At 43.6% G+C, this 21,362-nt stretch overlaps 1 protein-coding gene across 10 annotated transcripts in view; it reads right to left on the reverse strand.

Annotated features, from left to right (window-relative positions):
* The window catches only part of tns1a (tensin 1a), a 141,520-nt gene extending 120,725 nt beyond the window's left edge, over positions 1-20,795 (reverse strand). For 3 of the 10 annotated variants that reach the window (XM_056233631.1, XM_056233629.1, XM_056233627.1), the window contains exons 1-2: positions 20,282-20,794; positions 2,756-2,870 (exon numbers count right to left, since the gene is read on the reverse strand). In XM_056233631.1, coding sequence (XP_056089606.1) covers positions 2,756-2,870; positions 20,282-20,377 — 211 coding nt within the window. In that variant the 5' untranslated portion in view covers positions 20,378-20,794. Of the gene's footprint in view, positions 1-2,755; positions 2,872-20,281 lie in introns of those variants that run through there. The other 7 variants (XM_056233638.1, XM_056233637.1, XM_056233635.1 and 4 more) reach the window with 4 other exon arrangements.
* Between the last annotated feature and the right edge of the window lie 567 nt (positions 20,796-21,362).

The raw sequence follows: 21,362 nt of genomic DNA on the forward strand, positions 1-21,362 counted from the left end.
GATTTATTTTATAATTTAATGTGACAATACCTGCCGTTCTGCATTACTGTCTGATAGCCGGCTGCTTTAAAATGCTTGCGTGACTGTTTGTGTATGTGCTCTGTGAAGAGCGTTAAATGTTTCTATTTACAGCGTGTTTTTGCAGCATTGTGTTTAAAGCTGCTGTAGGTAACTTTTGAAAAAATGTATTTGCTAAAACTGTCATTATGTCCTGACAGTAGAATATGAGACAGATAATCTGTGTAAAAATCAAGCTCCTCTGGCTCCTCCCAGTGGTCCTATTGCCATTTGCAAGAAATACACGCTCCCGGTCAGAAACAACCAATCAGAGCCAGGAGGAATGTCTTAGCAGTGTCAATCACGCTCGTGTACGCGCTGATCACACCCTTCTCTTGCACAGTGCGTCGCGCGAGCCGTCGTTCAAACTCAAGATTGCCGGCGTGCTGCAGCTGTGCTTATGACGGAGAAACAACCTAAACTGCCAATTCTCGAGTGACACCTGCTCATAAAACAAAGAGGTCAAAGGAAAAAGACTGATGACGATAAACAAGCGAAAAAGAAAGAATTACACAGAGCCCATTGACTCGGTGTCAAAACTCTAGCCGCATAACATGTAGATAAAATGTCACGCACTCTGCTAAGCAACAATTGAAACCTGCTAATTCACTGGCTTGTCATGTTGCTGAATAATGTACTAGCACACCTTATCTAGCATTATATATCGCTAGAATAATTACTTACATACTGTGATGTTAGTTACCGTTATATTAACGTTATCTTACTAGCTATTTATAACTTATAGAAAGAGTGCAACGTTATAAAGTTACATGTAGGCTATTGGAAAATACATAATGATTTGAGGACCAAGTTTGTAGTCAAATTATGGGCAGGCCATCGTCAATGTAAAGCATATTGTTGACATTTAGTCCCTATTAGTGAATGTGCCATATAACTTTTTATCCGCTGTTATCGGTGGCCCTGTTTACTAGCCTGCGCGTTCACGACAGGCTCCGCTGTGGAGGGAGAGCTGTGGAGGGAGGGCTGTAGCGCAGCAGAGAGCAAGGGGGTGGGACCTGTAAGTTGTGCTTGTTCAAATTTTCAGGCTAAGTCAACGTTTTCTCAAAACTCCCTACTGCAGCTTTAAGTTAGTCAGAATCCGCTCAACACTGTTTAAGACGGTGCAGCTGAGTACTGCACACTCGTGAATCCTATTATTATAACCAACAAAGTATAAGCAAAATGTCAATATAAGATTCATTGCACAGCGTAGACAGCTTCATTGATTATAACGAGAGTTTTGGCAAGAGTGCAGCTTTGTGTACCTCGCGTTGAACTTAAGTAATTGACAGCTTCATTGATTAATGGCAGCGATATTTTGCTCACATCAAAGTGTCTGAATTGACAACCTATGTAAATGCGCGATTGAATCCGATTGACAGTGATAACCATAGCAATGGGCAGAACAAAATCTGTGCATCAATTATTGGTGTAAATGCAAAATAATAGACTTTTTCTATGTAATGTGTTCCGTTGTTGTTCATTTTATTACTAACTTTTCAAATCAGTCACTAAGTGACTTTTTACATATAAATTTACAGAATTTTAAATATAACAGTTCTCAGCACTTTGTTATATGATCTGTCCTGACAGTGTTTATTTTTTATTTCATGAATAAATAGGATAAGTTAATATTACAAGCGGTTTCTTTGCAATTATTTTTGATTTATTGTCAGTACTGGGCTCACAGTTCACATAGGTAGGGTACTTTTTATTGTGTGTGTGTGTGGATGACTGTGGTCGTCCGCCACCACCGAAGATCATGTTTGACCCAGGGAAAACCCTGATAGAGCTTTAGTCTATCTTAAACACAACCAAATTGTACATGTTTTCCATCACTTGTTGCCTTTAACAACATCATAATGGTGCTTCATTAAGTGTTCTTTACAATAGAAATGAATTAATGCTGAACTTACTTAAACTGGACAATGCCTTTCTTCTAGATCTGCTGTACAGCTAAAACAATCTTTGTTACCTTAATTTCCTGTTATCACTGTAAAGCTGCTTTGAAACCATCTGTATTGTAAAAAGCACCTTACAAATAAAGGTGACTTGACTTGACTTGATTTTGTTTAAAACAAAGAAAAAAATTATTCAATCAATCGTCAAAAGACAGGAAAACTAAAGGGCATTAACAAAAAGTGGTACTATTGTCTGTTTAATTGACCATTTTTGATGGAAAGAGAGAAATAAACTTGTGATATTACAAATGTTATAAAAAAAAAGAGTAAACAGGCAAGGGCAGTGTGATGTTTGAAGGAACAAAAGAGTAACGGATGGCTAGTGAGTTTGTCAAGCTCTGTGGTGTTTTTGTAAAGCTTGCTGCCCCACTTCAATCTTGGATGTCTGCTATTCAGAAAGGCATTTTTTTTACACTAGTTCATAGGTTAAAACAGCAGGCTAATTTTAACAGCATAAAATTATATTTTGCTGCTGCCAAAATATATTTCTTATATTTGTATGGTATATGAAAAGAATAAAGATATAACTAGATTTAATAATAATATGGATGTTCTGTTCTTTCACATTTTTAGAATAAACATTTTGTATCAAAAACACAAATTCAGTAACCATACTTTGATAAAATAATGAAAACAGATCTTTTGATGAGCTATCCAAGGATAGTCTGGTGCTGAATCATAGTATGTCACCATCATAATAATAATCTTATAGAATATGTTGTAACGGCAGTACTGACCTTTGCAGACCAGGCCCTCTTTCGTCAAAGCCTGCTTGCATACTGCACAACTCTTTGCCTTTTTGAAGGTCTTAGCCTTGAAGGTGTGGGAATGGACATCCTCAAAGTCTTCTGGCTAAAGGGGGGAGAGAGAGAGAGAGAGAGAGAGAGAGAGAGAGAGAGAGAGAGAGAGAGAGAGAGAGAGAGAGAGAGAGAGAGAGAGAGAGAGAGAGAGAGAGAGAGAGAGAGAGAGAATGCATTCAATAAGCTGAACAAGGTTAATCAGAGTAATTAAATTTTTAGACCATATATCTCTTTTTTATGGTAGTGATATTTTTAAGCCTCACACAAATTTCACAGCTAATTTTAAGTGATGGCAGATCCTGTACAGTTTTATTGATAGAAGGACAGAAAGGAAGTCAACATTACAGTTACACACTCAAACACACTACACATGTATTAAGTCACTGTACCGCAAAGCCATTTTGTCAAGGTAATGAAAAGTATGATCCTCAGCATTTTCAGCTGTACTATCTCCCTAAATCTTAATGCCTTTTTGTCACACATTGACAAGACCATTCAAGCTCAGGACTGCAAAGCCTGGCATCAGTGACCTTGGCTGTAGAAAGCCAGAGAGAAGGGTGGACAATCATTGGACATTTACTAAAACAATTCTATTAAACCATTAAGACCATTACGGTAAGTACAGCATTCACTCAGAATGGGAATGATTTGTGTTTAACAGTGACCTTGACGAGAGGCATGTGCATTTATATGCATCAAGACTTCACATCAATAAAAAAAATCTTAATAATTAGAGTGTCATAAATAAAAAGAATGTAAAACATGTCATACATAATGAAAATAAATAAAGAAAGAAAGAAAGAAAGAAAGAAAGAAAGAAACCAAACACGTATGGAGAACATGATCAAACAAGCCAGATTCACAAAAAACAGATCCTATGTATGCTGTGCATACAGTTGTTTTAGTATCAAACAGGTCAAGTAGTTATTATGGGACACCACCAAAACATAATGAATCATTGCTTCCAGATGATTTAACAAATGAAAAATTAGCTAACACTTTCTATGAAGAATGTATTTATAATGCATTATAAGGGTATTCTTAATGCATTATAATTCATGCATAATGCTTACAAACAACCTTATAATATGTTGTACCATCTGATAAATAATTATAACAATGTAAAGTTTTAGCTCCAAAGAAGACAAAGATGTCCAAGAAGTACAAATAACAATTGTATTTATTAAATAAAACAAACTAGAGAAGAACAAACATAACAGCGTGTCAGACATAACATAGTTGTGACATAACGCCCCCTCCGGGACGATGTGACCTTGCGCCGCAAGAGATGATACAAGGGAGGGAAGGTGGGGGCTTTAGAGGTGGATGAGGAGCAGGTGAAGGCCTGTAAGAGGGCAGACATATAGGCAGGAGAGACCAGGGTGGCGATGATGGAGGTAGCATCCATGGTGGAGATGATGGTAGGAGTGGTCAGTTGTTGGTGACCCAGAGAACAGCTAGGATGAAAGCCCACGGCGGAGTCGATGGAGGGAGGAGCCATGATGGTGACTTTGTAGGCGACATCCGGGGTACGACCGCTGGAGATGGAGCCATTCAAAGTGGAGCCCAGGGTGCAGACGGAGAGCAGATGGAACTGTGCGACACCGATGGCACTGGAGACCTAGACGGAGTCGAGGAGGAACCCGAGTGCCCGAAGACTGAGGGCCGAGCCCGCTGGAGCCGAAGGGGTGGAGAGACGGAGCACAGTGGATGGCTCGTAAGTCCGTGGTGCAGGCAGGGTAACGGCTGACTGAGGTGGAGTTTTTAGTGTCCAACTCCACCAAATCACCCACTGTTACGTAGGGTTGGGTATCGTTTGGGTTTTATCCGATTCCAGTACCTACTCGGTATTTTTTAAACGGTTCCGGTGCTTAAACGGTTCTTAAATCGGTACTTAAGAAAATGAAACCGCACACACTTTATAAAAAAATAATACCCTTTAATTTACAGGGCCAAACTGGACACAATATTAACTTAAATCTTTAAACAATATAAATACAAGTAACATATGGTAATAATAAAACCAATATAAAATAAAAAATCATATTTACATAATATCAAATGAAACAATATTGTATCAAACAATGTAATAATACTGGAGATTAATAGAGATTACTAGCAGGCAGAGCTGCCAACTCTCACGCATTGACCGTGAGACTCACGCAAATGACCCTTTTCACACAGAAAAATCGCGGACAAAGAGGACACGGACAGACAAGACAGAGGAGGTTACTTTTGATATGGAACAAATCCACAGCTGTCAGATTCTGTCAATATTTTTATAACGTTTAACGTTTTGGCTCTTTGAAATGTGACAGATCGCTGTAGCGCGTCAGTTCAAACGGCACGTGATACAGCAGCCTACAAATCCACTGCTTCTTAGCTACGCAGCGTTGAGTGAACCTATGAAAGAGAACATCTCTGGTTACTGGTGTAACATATCTCTCAATAGGGAACGAGACGCTGCCAAGCTCCTCGCGCTGCCGACCAGCTTCCTTTTTCAGCAAAGAAATCTGAGGAGCAGATGGCGCGCGCGCGCCAACATAGTATGACGACGTAAGTGCGTCGATGCGGCGCCCGCGCCATCAGCCAATGAATTGGCTTGATTCTATATGGGATTCAGACTATCGGCACACCCAGAGGGCGTTCTGACACGTAATTTTACACGTGAAATGCAGCCAAACCTTGCGAGAAAGAGCGCGCTTGCGAGACAGAAGAGACTGTGCTCCAAACTGTGTAGCACACGCACGGCGGAGAGAGAGAGAGCGAGAGACCTTGTGTGTGTGCGTGTGTGCCTAATGAAGTTAGGCACCGAAATCAGGCACCGAAATTTTCGTTCTTATTCGGTCTGGTTACTACCGTTTACGTCGGAACCGGTTCCCTATTGGCACCGAGTTTCGGTACCCAACCCTACTGTTACGACTGTTGCCGGCTCACACACCTGGTCAGACTCACTGCTGGGCTTCGGCTCCGAAGCGATGGTCGGCGCTGTAATCCTCACAGGCTCCGTCGTAACGGTGGGCGGAAGCTCCTGTCTGCAGTGGGCTCTGGTGTCATTTCCGTGTCGTGGGGTGATGGTTGGCTGGGCTCTGGGTCTGATGACGTGGACTCTGGTGTGGATAGTCCCATCATCGAAGGCCGTATCGTGTGCGAGGGTGGAGAAATGGATGGAATATTTAACAAATGAAAGTCCTTTCCTGGCTAGGGCAGTGAATGCAACAGCATAATACATTCTGTGTCCGGTATTCTGTAACGTTTTAGCTCCAAAGAAGTACAAATAACAATGGGATTTATTGAATAAAAACAACTAGAGAAGAACAAACGAGATGATTCGTTCAAACAGAACAATCTAGGACCATAAATGAAGTGGGCGCCAACCAGTCTGAACTAACTAAACTTAAAAGTTAAAACAGAAAACACGTAATTTGGTATAAAAAAAAAAAGGAATTTAAAAAAAAAAAAAAAGCAGGCTATTTCATAGGGCCCTAAACATGTAATTTTTTAAAAAACTTTTGATAAATTATTGTTAAATTGTATAGGTTTCATGATTTCAATTAGGGTTGTTAACGATTAATCGATTATCGATTAATTGTCAATAATACATTTAATTGATAAAACTGCGAAACATGTAAAGCAGACACAAGGAACAATTTGCAAGCGTGCCGGAGTTATTTTTGGGACCATTTTACAGCTAGAGTTACACCTTCATCATGACTATAAGTTTGCGTGTGCATTCACAGCCTTTTCTTTTGTGCAAATGTAAGTTGTAATATTGTGTTTAATTTGTGTAAGTCTGATTTATCTCATATATGATGCATTTGGTTAAGAATTAACAATACACGGTATCATTGAATTATGTCGAATTGCCATTTAGCAGTTCGTGTTTCTCGCTCGTTCTCGCTTCTCACGAGACTTCTATTTCCAACTTGCCGGGACGTTAGTCCCCATGTTGCAAGGTTGGTTTTCCGCCTGGGGACGCTGGGGGGAGCGGGGAAAGTCACCATTCTCTCCAGAACAGGTTATTGAACCATTCAAATGATTTCTAAACGGTTTTATTAAGTTGAAATAGCTGCCAAGTGCCCCTTTAAAATATCGCTTACCCCACCTTTGTTACGATTTGCGTGGAAGCAAAGGCAGTAGGCGGATCTAAATGCAGCAATAGACTTTAATGATATACAGACTCAGAACAGAAACTCGTGGTACGCACATTCAAACATACATTTAATAACTGACCATGAACAAAAGAGAAGACAGGATTTAAATACACAGACGGGATCAGGGAACAAGACACAGCTGGGGCAAATCAGAACAACGAGCAGGACCATACAACCTAACAAGACAACACACCTGAAACAAGGGACCTAATAATGACATGACTGGAGATAACAGAATACAATGAACAAGGCAGAGAAACGAGGTACAAACTGAATGAAAAAACCAAAGCCAGTGAACCACAAACCAGAAACATGACAAAAATAACCAACACAGTAACATTATCCCCCCCTTCCATAAGGCGTGTCCCCGCGCCGAATAAACATCAAATAGGGGCGGGAGGGTGGGCGCCCTGGAGGCTGACGAGGGCGTGGCTTGCCCGGAACAGGAGGCCTCCAGGGCGGAGCAGGACGAGACGAAGGCCAGGGCGGAGCAGGACGGGGCGAAGGCCAGGGCGGAGCAGGACGAGGCGAAGGCCAGGGTGGAGCAGGACGGGGCGAAGGCCAGGGTGGAGCATGGCGTGGCAAAGGCCAGGGTGGAGCATGGCGTGGCAAAGGCCAGGGTGGAGCATGGCGTGGGAAAGGCCAGGGCGGAGCAGGACGAGATGGTGGCCAGGTCGGAGCAGACTCAGACGAGGATGAGGACCATGTCGACGTCGTCTCCATGGCCCTCACGGAGTACCTTCTGCCCCCCCCCCAAAAAATACTTGGGGAAATCCTCGGGAGGAACCTCCAGGTGGTAAATGGGTTCCGGGCAGGCCTCCCGGAGCCTGAAGGGCGCAGGCAGGACGAGGCGCAGAGGCGGGGGCCGGCAGGGCGAGGCGCAGAGGCGGGACCGGCAGGGCGAGGCGCAGAGGCGGGACCGGCAGGGCGAGGCGCAGAGGAGGGGCCGGCAGGGCGAGGCGCAGAGGCGGGGCCGGCAGGGCGAGGCGCAGAGGCGGGGCCGGCAGGGCGAGGCGCAGAGGAGGGGCCGGCAGGGCGAGGCGCAGAGGAGGGGCCGGCAGGGCGAGGCGCAGAGGCGGGGCCGGCAGGGCGAGGCGCAGAGGCGGGGCCGGCAGGGCGAAGAGTCTGGGAACGCCCTTCGGAACCCGGCGGGGCACACGAGACCTCCTTCTCCTCCCTCTGCGACGACGCGTCACTGGGCTTGACTCACTTGACTCGGTGGACTCACTTGACTCGGTGGACTCACTTGACTCGGTGGACTCACTTGACTCGGTGGACTCACTTGACTCGGTGGACTCACTTGACTCGGTAGTCGGTTCACTTGACTCACTTGATGTACTTGACTTGGCACTTGATTCACTTGACTTGGCACTTGATTCACTTGACTCGGCGGCACTTGATTCACTTGACTCGGCGGCACTTGATTCACTTGACTCGGCGGCACTTGACTCACTTGACTCGGCGGCACTTGACTCACTTGACTCGGCGGCACTTGACTCACTTGACTCGGCGGCACTTGACTCACTTGACTCGGCGGCACTTGACTCACTTGACTCGGCGGCACTTGACTCACTTGACTCGGCGGCACTTGACTCACTTGACTCGGCGGCACTTGACTCACTTGACTCGGCGGCACTTGACTCACTTGACTCGGCGGGACTTGACTCACTTGACTCGGCGGGACTTGACTCACTTGACTCGGCGGGACTTGACTCGGCGGGACTTGACTCGGCGGGACTTGACTCACTTGACTCGGCGGGACTTGACTCACTTGATTCACTTAACTTGGGTTCGTCGAGACTGAAGTGACGTGCGGGTTCGACATGGCGGGACCCTGAAATGATGGTCTTCCTGGCAGCACGTGCAGACCTCATAGGAGGATCAGCCACGCTGGAGATCGGTCCCGTACGGCCATAGACCGATCCGGTGGCTGGCTTGATTGCTGGCAAGACGTGGAGCGCGGTCTGAGGGAGCGCGGGTTCGGCTGAGCAGACCTGAAGCGCGGGCTTGTGGAGCGTGGTCTCGGCAGAGCTGAAGTGAAGCGCGGGCGCGACCGGGCTGACGTGAAGTGCAGGCTCTGGCAGCTTCTCCACGCCCACGGTAAACGAAGAGCCGCTCCACAACAGGGCCAAGTCGATGTACCACTCTAAAGAACCGTGCGGACCAGGTTCGGGCATCAAAGACCGGAGTGGTTCCGATAATCCTCCGCGGAAGAAGATCTTCAGGCCGTGGGTGTTCATTTGCGCGAGATATGCCAGCTCGAGGAATTCTGCGACATAATCCTCGATGGCGCGATTCTCCTGGCGAAGACGGAGGATCTGGACATCAGGACTCCAGGTAGGCATGGCTGCTAGATCCTAGTGGGTCAGTTATTCTGTTACGATTTGCGTGGAAGCAAAGGCAGTAGGCGGATCTAAATGCAGCAATAGACTTTTATGATATACAGACTCAGAACAGAAACTCGTGGTACGCACATTCAAACATACATTTAATAACTGACCATGAACAAAAGAGAAGACAGGATTTAAATACACAGACGGGATCAGGGAACAAGACACAGCTGGGGCAAATCAGAACAACGAGCAGGACCATACAACCTAACAAGACAACACACCTGAAACAAGGGACCTAATAATGACATGACTGGAGATAACAGAATACAATGAACAAGGCAGAGAAATGAGGTACAAACTGAATGAAAAAACCAAAGCCAGTGAACCACAAACCAGAAACATGACAAAAATAACCAACACAGTAACAACCTTTAAGGCCAACGTTTAATCGATTAATTGATTGTTAATTTAAGCGACGACCGATCATGGGAATTTGTGTAAATTGACATCCCTAATTTCAATTAATTAGACCTGGTTTTTGATTACTAAAATTGAATTTGATGGGAGTCCATAAAAAAAAAAGTAATGATAAAAGCAATAGGCAAAAAATTATGAGGCAATATTAAAAATATCTTCATTTGTGTTCCAAAGATGAACTCAAATTATTAAATCCATATATAATTTAAATTTTTGCATGAACTAAACCATTAATAATAATACAAAGAAGAAGAAAGCTAACACAAACAATACATACTTCAGGTGAACAAAATTGGTGATTGGACCTTTAACAATAAAACATACATTTTCAGCTTGCATGGTTTTCACCAGTCCCTAAGGAATCCTCGCTAAAGTGTTGGAAATAATGGGTATCTTTTCTTGCCCTGCGACCCTGGCTGTCTCCTAGGCTTTAGGAGCCCCCTGGACTGAGAGCACTCTGTTTTCTGCAACCAGCAGATTAAATTATACACGAGCATAACAGAATAAAAATATCTTAAAAGACAGCTACCCTCTCACTCCATAATTCATATACACTAACAAAACTATAAAAGAAATGCTTGAGTCAATGTAAGCACAACGCTCTGTTATACCTTGAAAAGGCTATTCTAAATGCTGTTCCGTGAAAAAAGCTTTCATTTCACTCTAAAATGTGTAGATGAAAGTAGCTCCCATTTTGTTGCATAGCAATGTCTATGTCAGTACATTTTAAGAAGAAAAATAGCCCCTAATCTATTTCCTTAATTTTGCTTTAATGAAATATTGTCCTTAATATTTTTATTGTGATTATATTCATGCTATATTGTGAATATAGCCAAGGCTTTCCTGCACATTGGATCTTGAGTATATGTGATATGTGTTGAAAGACTGTCATTCTCTAGGGAGCTGTTTATTTGTTTCTCACTGCTCTCTGACCCCTTCTTTAGAAAGTTGAAGCTATTTCTATAGACCACAAATTTGTAGGAAGTGAATGTATTCATTAATGTTGACCTCTTCTTGGGTTGATGACAATGCATGCAGAACCAGGTTCCATTGATAATGGCAACCCGATCAGAATTCTTCTGAATCGGATTCAAAATTATATAAATCCCATGTATTCTGTTCAACATCCATTGGTGGTTTTGGAGATGAATGATGCAGCAAATGCAAGGAAGGGCAGATATGTGTTCTCCTTTTCCTTCACACTCTTATTCCATCCTCTCTGTGCTCCCTCCTCTTTTTCTTTTTCTATCTTATTCAAGTGCCGTTCTCTTTCAAGCAACACAGCCCACCCCCAATGTTTAGTTTCCTTTTCTGTTTCCCTCCTCCCTTCTCTGCTTTCTTCCATCTTGCCTGCATGCCTGCTTGATTATGTCTCTGCTAACGTTACTTAAATTTTTCATTGCCCCTCTACTCTCTATCTTTCACTACTCTCTTTTCTTTTCCATGGCTTCCCCTGCTTAGCTTGCCTGAATTCCCTGAGCAGTCCATCACAGAAACATCTGGCAGTTTTAAAAAGGAACACAGGATTGAAAGCCATTGTCTCTGTCAAAGAGGTATATATAAGTTGATGCTCCGTTAACATACTGTGAAACCAAATGCATATTAGGAATCCTCACTCAGAATAATTGACAACTGTTAAGACTAAGCATTATTATAAGCCCCAGCAAATGCCAGATGCAATTTGTCACTACATTGCAAAATGGGTAGCGTTGTTTTTCCGGAGATACAATTTAAAAGTTTTTAAAATCAACATAAACAATATGCATCAGTCAAATGGGATCTTTCCCCCCCCCCCCCCCCCCCCCCTCCTCCATGGTTATGGACTTTTCTTTTGATATTCTGGTTTGTTTCCTTTTAGTTCTGGTTTGCCTACTCTGGTCATGTCCTCGATTTAGCTAATGGTTAAGTATGATTTGCACCTGTCTCTCGCCTGTTTTTGTCTATTATTTATGCTCTGTTATGTGCAGTCCCTTGTTGGTTCTGATAGTGAAAGCATTAGAAGTATGGACATACCTGCTGTGCGTCTCCTCGAGAAAAAGACTTTGGTGAATTATTTGGGGTGGGTGCTTCTGCCCACCGGTTCCCCTCTCACAATATGCAAGCCAGAGGCAGCAATCTTGTCTGTTCCGGAACCAGAACCATCCCCCGGAGTCGAAGCACGCTGTCCAGTCCATCCGAGGGCCAAGAGCAAACCACTGCCTTATAGACCTGTGGTCAACAGTTCCTTCCCAAGTTCCAACCCTCAAATCGACGCCTCTCCGCTGCTCCAGTTTGGATGCTCCGGTCCGGTCCGGAGACCTTTCTCCTCCGATGTTCCCACCCGATTTCCTATTTCTTTCTCCACCGCTGGTTCAGTCCAGTCCCCTGTATCCGCCGTCTCATCTGGTGCCGTCCAACACATCAGCTCTGCCTCTGCCTCTAACTCTGTGCAACTCTACGGCTCCACCTCTGGCTTCCCAATCCCCATCTCAGTCTCCATTGCTTTTGGTTCTGCCTCCGTCAGTCAGTCTCCAGGTTCTGCCTGGACCTTCAGCAAAAGTTTCAGCTTCAGCTCCTCTTGGTTCCTGTCAGTCACCAGCTCCGTGCCCTCCTCCAAAGCTCCCTCCCTCTCTCCCTCCACAGTTAAAATGTAATTAATGGAGCAAGGACGCACCTTCCCTGGAGGGGAGACTACTGTCGCGGTTATGCACTCTTATTTTGATATTGTGTTTTGTTTCCTTAGTTCCTGTTTCTCTGCTCTGTTTAGTTTCGATTTCCTTGGTTACTGATTATGTCCTCGTTTCTTCTTATGGTTATGTATGATTTGCACCTGTCTCTCATTATGTTTGTCTTGTGTGTATACTCTGTTATGTTCAGTCCTTTGTCGGTTCTCATTTGTAATTAGTTGTGGTAGCATTTCTCCTATGTTCTCCTGAGTGTTTAGATAATAATAAAGACTGTGTTTTTGAATCTTCTTCGTCTTTGTGTGTGTTTACCACTATTGTTACAAGGACTTTATTTGAGGTAATATACTACCAAAGTTAGAATTAATCGTTGAATTTGTTTAAATTAACGTGTTGCTGATGTACTGTCTTTGAAATGAATAGGACTACATTTCCACAATTCTAATAATGCAGACAGAATTTCAGAATCCAGCCATTAAAATGGAATTCACTGTACAGTGTCACAGAATTAGCAAAATTCTGTATTAAATTATTAAATCAAAATTAGTACTGTACAATTATACGATATAGACTAGTGCCTGTGATTAAACCACAAAATGACTGCTATTTAAATATGCCTGCATGTTCTGTTTTTGATTCTGAGTGAATGATTGTTACAGTTTTGTCTGCTACCAACTACCCAGTATTCTAAAAACTATAAGTGAAAAGTACCTGGATAACCTACGATTTTCGCAGAGATTCCAGAGGGTGCATCTGATTGACAGTTTACTATCCCACGAGGCCAAGGGAGAGAAGTCGTGATAGGTGGAGACGCGATACAACTGGTGCCATATAGGTCAATATAGCTCAGTGTGCGCTTCTTTATGTTGGATTTGTGCCATGATCAATAAAAACCCACGATCCTCAGTAACGTCGACCCTGACTTCTTCCTTCCCTTCAACGAACATTATTACATTGGTGCCGAAACCCGGGAGGAAGAATTGTGCCGTCGCCATCATGCAAACTCCGTCAGCCACGCCATTTGCGGACATTATCCACTCGCTCGCTGAACTCCATCAGGAACATCACAAGGTGTTGCTGGACATGCGCAAGGACCAAGTGCGCCGGTTCCAAACTCTTGTCCGCGCCCAGCAAGAGGACCGCGAGCTGTTCCGGAGCTGGATGGACAGGGAGGAAACCGGCACAGAAACACTAGCCGGTGTGCCTCATCCCCCTGCTGACGGGGGATGGCGGCCCAGCAGCTACCGGTCCAGAACCTCCTGGTCTACCAAGACCTGAAGAGAGCCATTCTCCAGCGGGTCGGTCTCACCCCTGTACAACACCGTCAGCGGTTCAGATCACTGGACCTGGGTGAAAGTGGCCAGCCCTTTGTGTTGGCTCAGCAGCTCCGGGATGCGTGCCGCAGATGGCTGGTGGTCAAGGGAAGATGGTGGCGTGCCCCAGGGTCGGCAAACCCCTTCCATCTGTCTCTCTCTCCTCCTCTGTTCCTCTCTCTCTCTCTTCTCCCTCCCTCTCTCTCTCGACCTGTTTCGTTTCCCAGGACCCACAGGAACCTTCCACCTAAAGCTCCAACCGATAGAGGAGTGGAGGAGCTGGAGAGTCATCAGCTGCCCCGTGGGCTCCCTCATGTGGGGCCGATGTCCAGCCCCATTCCTCCGCTCTCTCCGTGCCAATACCTTGACCCACTTCATGCCACTAGGGTGGCAGGGAAGTCTGGCAGGCCTGTTGTCGTTGCGGGATTTTATCGACAGGTGTCCGGTGATGGACTTGGGGACCCTGGACCGGGTCCCGGACGCACCGCAGGCTGCCCTCGATCAGGCTGGGTTGTACCAAATACCTGTGAGTATTAAGGGGGGTACTTATCAAGCTTTGGTGGATTCAGAATGTAACTAAACCTCCATTTATCAAAGCTTGATACAACCTGCCGCATGGTTTCGGTAAGTTGTGTGAACGGGGATGTGGTAAAATATCCCGTAATGCCTGTCACTATTCAATTTAGGGGAACAAATCATAGTGTAGAGATTGCGGTTAGTCCACACATCAGACAGCCGCTAATTCTGGGAACAAATTGGCCAGCATTTAGTCATTTATTGCGGTTTCCTGGTACCAACATGGATGTCCAGTCCTGCTCTTGGAGGACCAATGTCCAGCAGAGTTTAGCTCCAATCCTAATTAAACACACTTGAACTAATCAAGGTAATCAGCTAATGGGGGGTTGTTTATTGTGGGCTGTAGAATGTTGGTCCACACCTCTTCAATGGCTGTGCAAAGTTGCTGGATATTGGCAGGACCTGGAACATGCTGTCGTATACGCCGATCCAGAGCATCCCAAACACATCAATTCATGCTGACTGCAGGAATGTGAACCCACCCGAACAGCTGCTGCAACAATCGTCAGAAACCGTCTCAGGGAAGCTCATCTGCATGCTCGTCGTCCTCATCGGGGTCTCGACCTGACTGCAGTTCATCATCGAAACCGACTTGAGTGGGGAAATGCTCACATTCGATGGCGTCTGGCACTTTGGAGATGTGTTCCCTTCACGGATGAATCCCGGTTTTCACTGTACAGGGCAAATGGCAGACAGCGTGTATGGCGTCCTGTGGGTGAGCAGTTTGCTAATGTCAACGTTGTGGATCGAGTAGCCCATGGTGGTAGTAGGGTTATGGTATGGGTAGGCGTATGTTATGGACAACGAACAAAGGTGCATATTGATGGCATTTTGAATGCACAGAGATACCGTGACGAGATCCTGAGGCCCATTGTTGTGCCATTCATCCATGACCATCACCTCATGTTGCAGCATGATAATGCACGGCCCCATGTTGCAAGGATCTGTACACAGTTCCTGGAAGCTGAAAACATCCCAGTTCTTGCATGGCCAGGATACTCACAGGACATGTCACCCATTGAGCATGTTTGGGATGCTCTGGATCGGCGTATACGACAGTGTGTTCCAGGTCCTGCCAATATCCAGCATCTTCGCACAGCCATTGAAGAGGAGTGGACCAACATTCCACAGGCCACAACCTTTTGGGGGGGCCCTGACCCTTTAGTTAGTGTGTAATGTTGCTGTTAGCATAAACAACATCTGCAAAGTTACAACGCTCAAAGTTCAAAGAAAAGGGAGATATTTTCTGTTACAGAAATTGCTTTTAAGGACTACAACAAACGGCTGATAGGGACTACAATTCGCTTCTTCATGGGTTAGTGATATCACTAACCCTAAAATTGACATAAACCCCGCCCCCGGAAACGAGATTAATATTTATTTATTTCAGTGTGTGTCTGTGTGAGGTAATTGGAGCTGCTAACACATGAGCTCTTGAATCTCCGCCTGCAGCTTATTTGCATTTAAAGGGACACAAATACACTTATGCACACCCTCTACAAGGTGACTACTTTGAGCTAAAACTTTACATAAACACTCTGGGGACATCAGAGACTTATTTTACATCTTGTGAAAGGGGCATTATAGAACCCCTTTAAGCATTGGTTATTTCTTTATAGTGTAGTCCTAAGTAAACTATGTTACATTAACCCGTAAACAGTGTGAACAAATTAAATGTAACATGAAATTACTTTGAACAAAAAAAACAAAAAAAAAACAGACTGATTAATGTCCAATGTGGTTGCTGGGAGAGATGTGTAGTGGGAGCCTTCATAAAGGTCTTAATAGATGGACAGTTTATTCTCAGGGTAAAAAAAAATAAACATACATCCCCATGACCCCACATCCCTCTACCACTTTTAACCAAACCTCCTCCTCCCCAGTGAGAGTGATCAGTACATCTGGGATGGAGTATTCTCTATCTCTCTTTTTGACTAAATTAAATAAGTTCTGGAAAGAATGAACTGAAAGATCTATACTGAAGGTTGAAGGAAGGAGGCTGGGGGAAGGGAGGTTTTATTATCCAGTATACACAACAGGGACAATCCCCCTTGAGCAACCTAAGGTTAAATGTATTGCTCAAGGGACATTAATGGTAGATGAGCTCAGAGTGTCAGATTAATGGATCCTTTCAAATAAACTCAGCAAAAAAGCATCTCTTTGTCTGGATACTGTATTTTAAATATAATTTTGTAAATATAAAATCCAAATAAGCTTTACAACGTATTACTGGAAAGGGTTTAAAAACAATGTTTTTCATGCTTGTTCAGTGAACCATAAACAATTATTGCACATGCACCTGTGGACCAGTCCATAAGACACTAACAGCTTACAGGCGGTAGACAAAAATAACGACTTTATTCAACTATTCATTTCCTTCTCTGTGGGCCTCGAGTTAGTTTACGTAGTTTAACTGTGCAGCGCTTCTGTGTTGTACGTCACACGTAGGCTCACTATTGGCCAATGCTGGTCATGTGTGTGATGCGTGTGACGTACAACACAGAAGTGCTGCGCAGTTAAACTACATGAACTAATTTGTGAACTAACAAACTAACTCCCTTAGAAGCCTATGGAGGAGTGATCCAGCTCTCAGATTTAATCAAAAATATCCTAATTTGTGTTCTGAAGATGAACTAAAGTCTTACGGGGTTGGAAAAACATGAGGGTGAGTAATTACTGACAGAATTTTCATTTTTGGGTGAACTATCCCTTTAAGGTCACAGTTACAATAATTTAGGACACTAAACAGACTGACTCCCTGCTTACCTGTGTGAACATGCCATAGATTGCAAATGTGGCCAGAGCAATAAACAGCAATGTTTGAAATGTAAAGATGCTATAGGGTGGTGTGGTCCCCCTGGGCAGAAATCACAGACCAAGGGGTTAATGGATGCCAGAATGAAATTGTATTTAAAACATAAGTTCTTCTTTGGCGAAATTACATTTCTTTAATAGCCTAAACCAGGGGTCGGCAACCTATATGGCACACATAGGGGTAATTGCTAGCATGTGAGCAAAAACAAGAGATGTGTAGGTATGTGTTTAATTATTTTTAATGTGTTTAATTGTGTTTAATTATTTTAATTTTTAATAATTAGAGTCGGCGGGCGGGCTTAACATAATGACGACAGAGTTGCGACGGTTCCCTACTTAAAAACAAAGAATGGCTGCTGCTGCTGGTGAACAGCGGCCTTTCAAATCGGCTTTGGACGCGACTCTGGAGGACTTGGAGTTAAGCTTTTCTTTGAGAAAAGAGCAAAGAACGGCACTTAAGTCATTCTTAAAAAAGGAAGATGTGTTCGTAGTTTTGCCGACCAGATATGGCAAAAGTTTAATCTATCAACTAGCTCTGCTGGTGGGAAAACACTCTGGTTGGTTGTAGCGCTATCCTATTGCGTGCAGAGGGAATTTGAAAGACAACCGTTTATCCTGCCCCTCGGATTGAGCTCTGCCAATGGTGAGTTCCCAGACCCAACATCTTGATGTGGGTCTGGCTTGCCAGGCTAAAAGCGCGCAGCTCTGAAAGCATGAACGCTGTGCATCACACGCACACAAAAGTTCTGACTGACAGCTTACAGCTTGTTCCGCTATTTGTTGCACTTAGCTTTGAGAAAAACAAAACAAAGTTAATGGTATACATTTCAGAGATACAGTATAAAGTATGTAAAGTCCCATTGAAATTCCACACACAATGACGGTGATGCATGTGCAAACTCCATTCATGCTGGTCGCTTCATGTGTTTCAAGTAGCTCAGTATCTCTTCAGCAAGCTGATGCGCAAACTGCCGCAAATGAAACTTAAATGTTCAGTGTCGCATCCTGAACCTTAACACACAGTTGTCTTCATTAAAAATAGTGAAACTAAATTATATTACCAGTGCTGATGCTGCTCTCTCTCCCATTGCGGTCTTTGATCTTGAAATTAGCTGAGGATGAATAAAATGAACCCCATTCCATAGCTTTTGTTGACATGAGCTCAGTTGAATGAGTATGTTTATCAAACTGCTAATAATGCTGTTAATGTTACACAAACCATGTTTCCGTTTGTCATCTCAGACAGACAGCTGCCTTCTAACTATCATCAGACATGCTTTGGACAACATAGAACGTCAGTGGAGAAAGGCATGTAATGTATCATAACATTGTAATATACATCATACCCGCTATATTTCTAAATCTACATGATTTTTCATATTTTTCAATTTGCACATAGTTTTTCTTAAAGCATATTAAAATCACCACATTAACATTAACACATTAACACAAACACCAACATTAAAAACTTTATTTTCACCACAGACTTTAAGCTTGTGTAAGCAATCTTATGTAGGTTCTTTTGTGTTTTATATAATGACCACTAGGAGGTGCTCTAGGCATATGTTTTCTTTGATTGTTATTCTCTGAAGAGATGTACATTGTTGTTGAAAACAAAAAAGAGTGACACACGTTTGTCGCTTTTTACCATGAAATGAGAGTTCAGTGTCTTTATTAAAATCAACACATTAAGGATTTATCTCTCATTCACCATGACCCACCAGCAATTTTTGGAATGTTATTACTTTACCTGCAGCGTCCATGTATATAACCATGATCCACGCATCACTAGTTTTTGTTTACTTAAGATATAACTGACTGTGTTTACTAGGATATTTGCCAAGGCTGGCATTTTGACACAATTCCATATGCATTTGTCCATTCAAGGACAAAAAGAAGTGAAAAAGATCTTACTCTCTGTGCGCGCTACAGATGTGTGTGCACAGAAAACTTCACTCAGTGCACGATTACAGAAATGCGTCTTTTTTTTTGCTCAAGTGTTGCATTGATACATCATGTTGTTAGTCATTTGACCGATGTATCAATCCATATCTATATATTGTAACACCCCTAATTAGGAAATTGTCATTTGTTTGATGACTGAGATTTAAGTTTTGCAAAGCTTCAGCATAGTAGCTGAAGAAGGGGGATGAGGGGAATGTGTCTACAAAGAGCAAGAAATGGTGGTGTGTTGCTGTGAAAGCTGATGGGGAAATTGGATTAATAACACTGGGTTATGGTCTTGGCAGGAGCTGAAGGATAGAAGCGTGTGCTGGGACAGATTGAAATTTGGGGGTGGGGTGTATGGAACGAGAAAAAAAAAACAGTAGTTATGCGGCAGAAGGATTTTTTTTTTTTTTTTTTTGGCAGGCACATCAGCATGGAGAAAACCACCGAGACATAAAATGAGAAAAATAATGAAAACTTGACCCCTAATCTGACCATTCTCATTAACTTTAGACTAGGTATCTCATGCTACAAAGCTAGCAGGCATCACCAACATGTTCAGGGGTTGGTAAAGCTAAAACACCACATAAAACTCTACTGCACTAACAAAACCAAACAATTTTATGCAACGGGTTCACAATGTACCCACAGAATTGCTCCTTCCTTAGAAATGGGAGCCATTAACTTAGCATAAACCTAAGGGACCATTTGCAGCATGTCCTTTTAATCTCTAAATTGGCACATATATTGGCAATAACATATCAAATGGGGGTGGGGGAAAGTGGGGACACTGAACCTCTCAGGTTTTTTTTTTTATCATACCAGCAAAACTAGATATGAGATTCAACGTCTTGTCACTAATAACACAATATTCGCAACAAGAGTGAAATTAAAGTGACTATGCACCGTGTACAGTAGGACAGCATCTTGAACACAACAATCTGGACAAACATACAAGCAGGACAAGACTTCACAAAATAGACTTTACTAAGACAGTTTTAACATGTACTGAGTGTCTGAAAACACACCACAGGTAAAGGAAGGCTGAAACAGCAAGGGTGAAACAAAACATTAAGCATGTCTGAATAAACAGGCTGTTGTCTGGTAGCACTCACAATCAGTTTTGAAAGGTGACCCCAGTTTGTGTGTATGTATTGGAGTGAGTCCGCGCAGTATGCAGCCTTACCTTATCCCTCCTAGCTGCTCTCAATGGAAAGAAACAAGAGAAGAGGAACTTCCCCCAGCTTATCACTGCTGCCAGACACCAGTTCAGCCGGGCCATGGTTGCCTCCTTCTGTCAGTATTTTGCTGCCTTTAAATCACCCTTTCTATTCTCTGTGTATTCTCCAGGTATATCCAATAGCAGAGAACTGATGGGAGAACAGATCCCTTTAGCTGCAGAGCAGGTAGCAAAAATTACCCGACTCTTGCTCACACACACGCTACCTTACTCAGTGGATGCTGCAGCATTCTGTCTGTCGAAGGAGGATGAAGAGGAAAGAGGGAGGGTGTGAGAGAAAAAAGCAGAGAGAGTGAGGGAGAGAGAGAGGGACATGCAGTGGGAAAAACTAGAAATAGCAGAAAGGCAAGTTGCTTTTGATGAGGAGGAGGTAGAAAATGAGAAAAATGTTTGAGAAGAAACTGAATGTGTGCGAGAGAGGAATGGGCTTTAGAAGGAGAAAACATTTCCGTGATTAACAGGAAAAAAAGAGCATAATCTTGAGAAAATAAACGCAAATAAGAGGCAGGATAAGATACAGAAAGGATGGAGTGAAAGAGAGAGAGAACACAAGAGGGAGACTGAGTGAGGAAGGCAGAAATAAACTGAATTGCAGTCTCTGAATGTCATCACACTGCCGCACACGCACAGACACATGCACGCACTCTCACACGAGGCTATATGAAGAAGGGGGGACAAACAACGTGCCGTGTGCAACTGGGTTTCTGTGGAAGCCTTTCTGTGTTTTCTTTTGACTCCATATGTGTGCCTGTGTGAATGCATGTGGGAGCTCTGTGTAAAAGCTCTCTGGTGTCAAGTGCTCATCCAACTGCAGGTGCACCGCACCACTGCAGAGTCGCCACGCTTCACTAACAAACGTACCCTCACACTGCATAGAGGGGGGTGGGGGTGGGATTAATAGAGAGCAAGCAGAGACCGAGAGAACAAGAGATGCCAAAAATTGTAGAGAGGAAAAAGCAGAAATGGGGGAAGAGATACAGATACATGTTCATACATACATGCATACTCACTCTATTTTTCCCCCCAT

Source organism: Rhinichthys klamathensis, unplaced genomic scaffold (genome assembly GCF_029890125.1).
Source record: "Rhinichthys klamathensis goyatoka isolate OS25496 unplaced genomic scaffold, OSU_Roscu_1.1 h1tg000372l_1, whole genome shotgun sequence".
In the NCBI taxonomy this organism is placed as follows: Eukaryota; Metazoa; Chordata; class Actinopteri; order Cypriniformes; family Leuciscidae; genus Rhinichthys; species Rhinichthys klamathensis.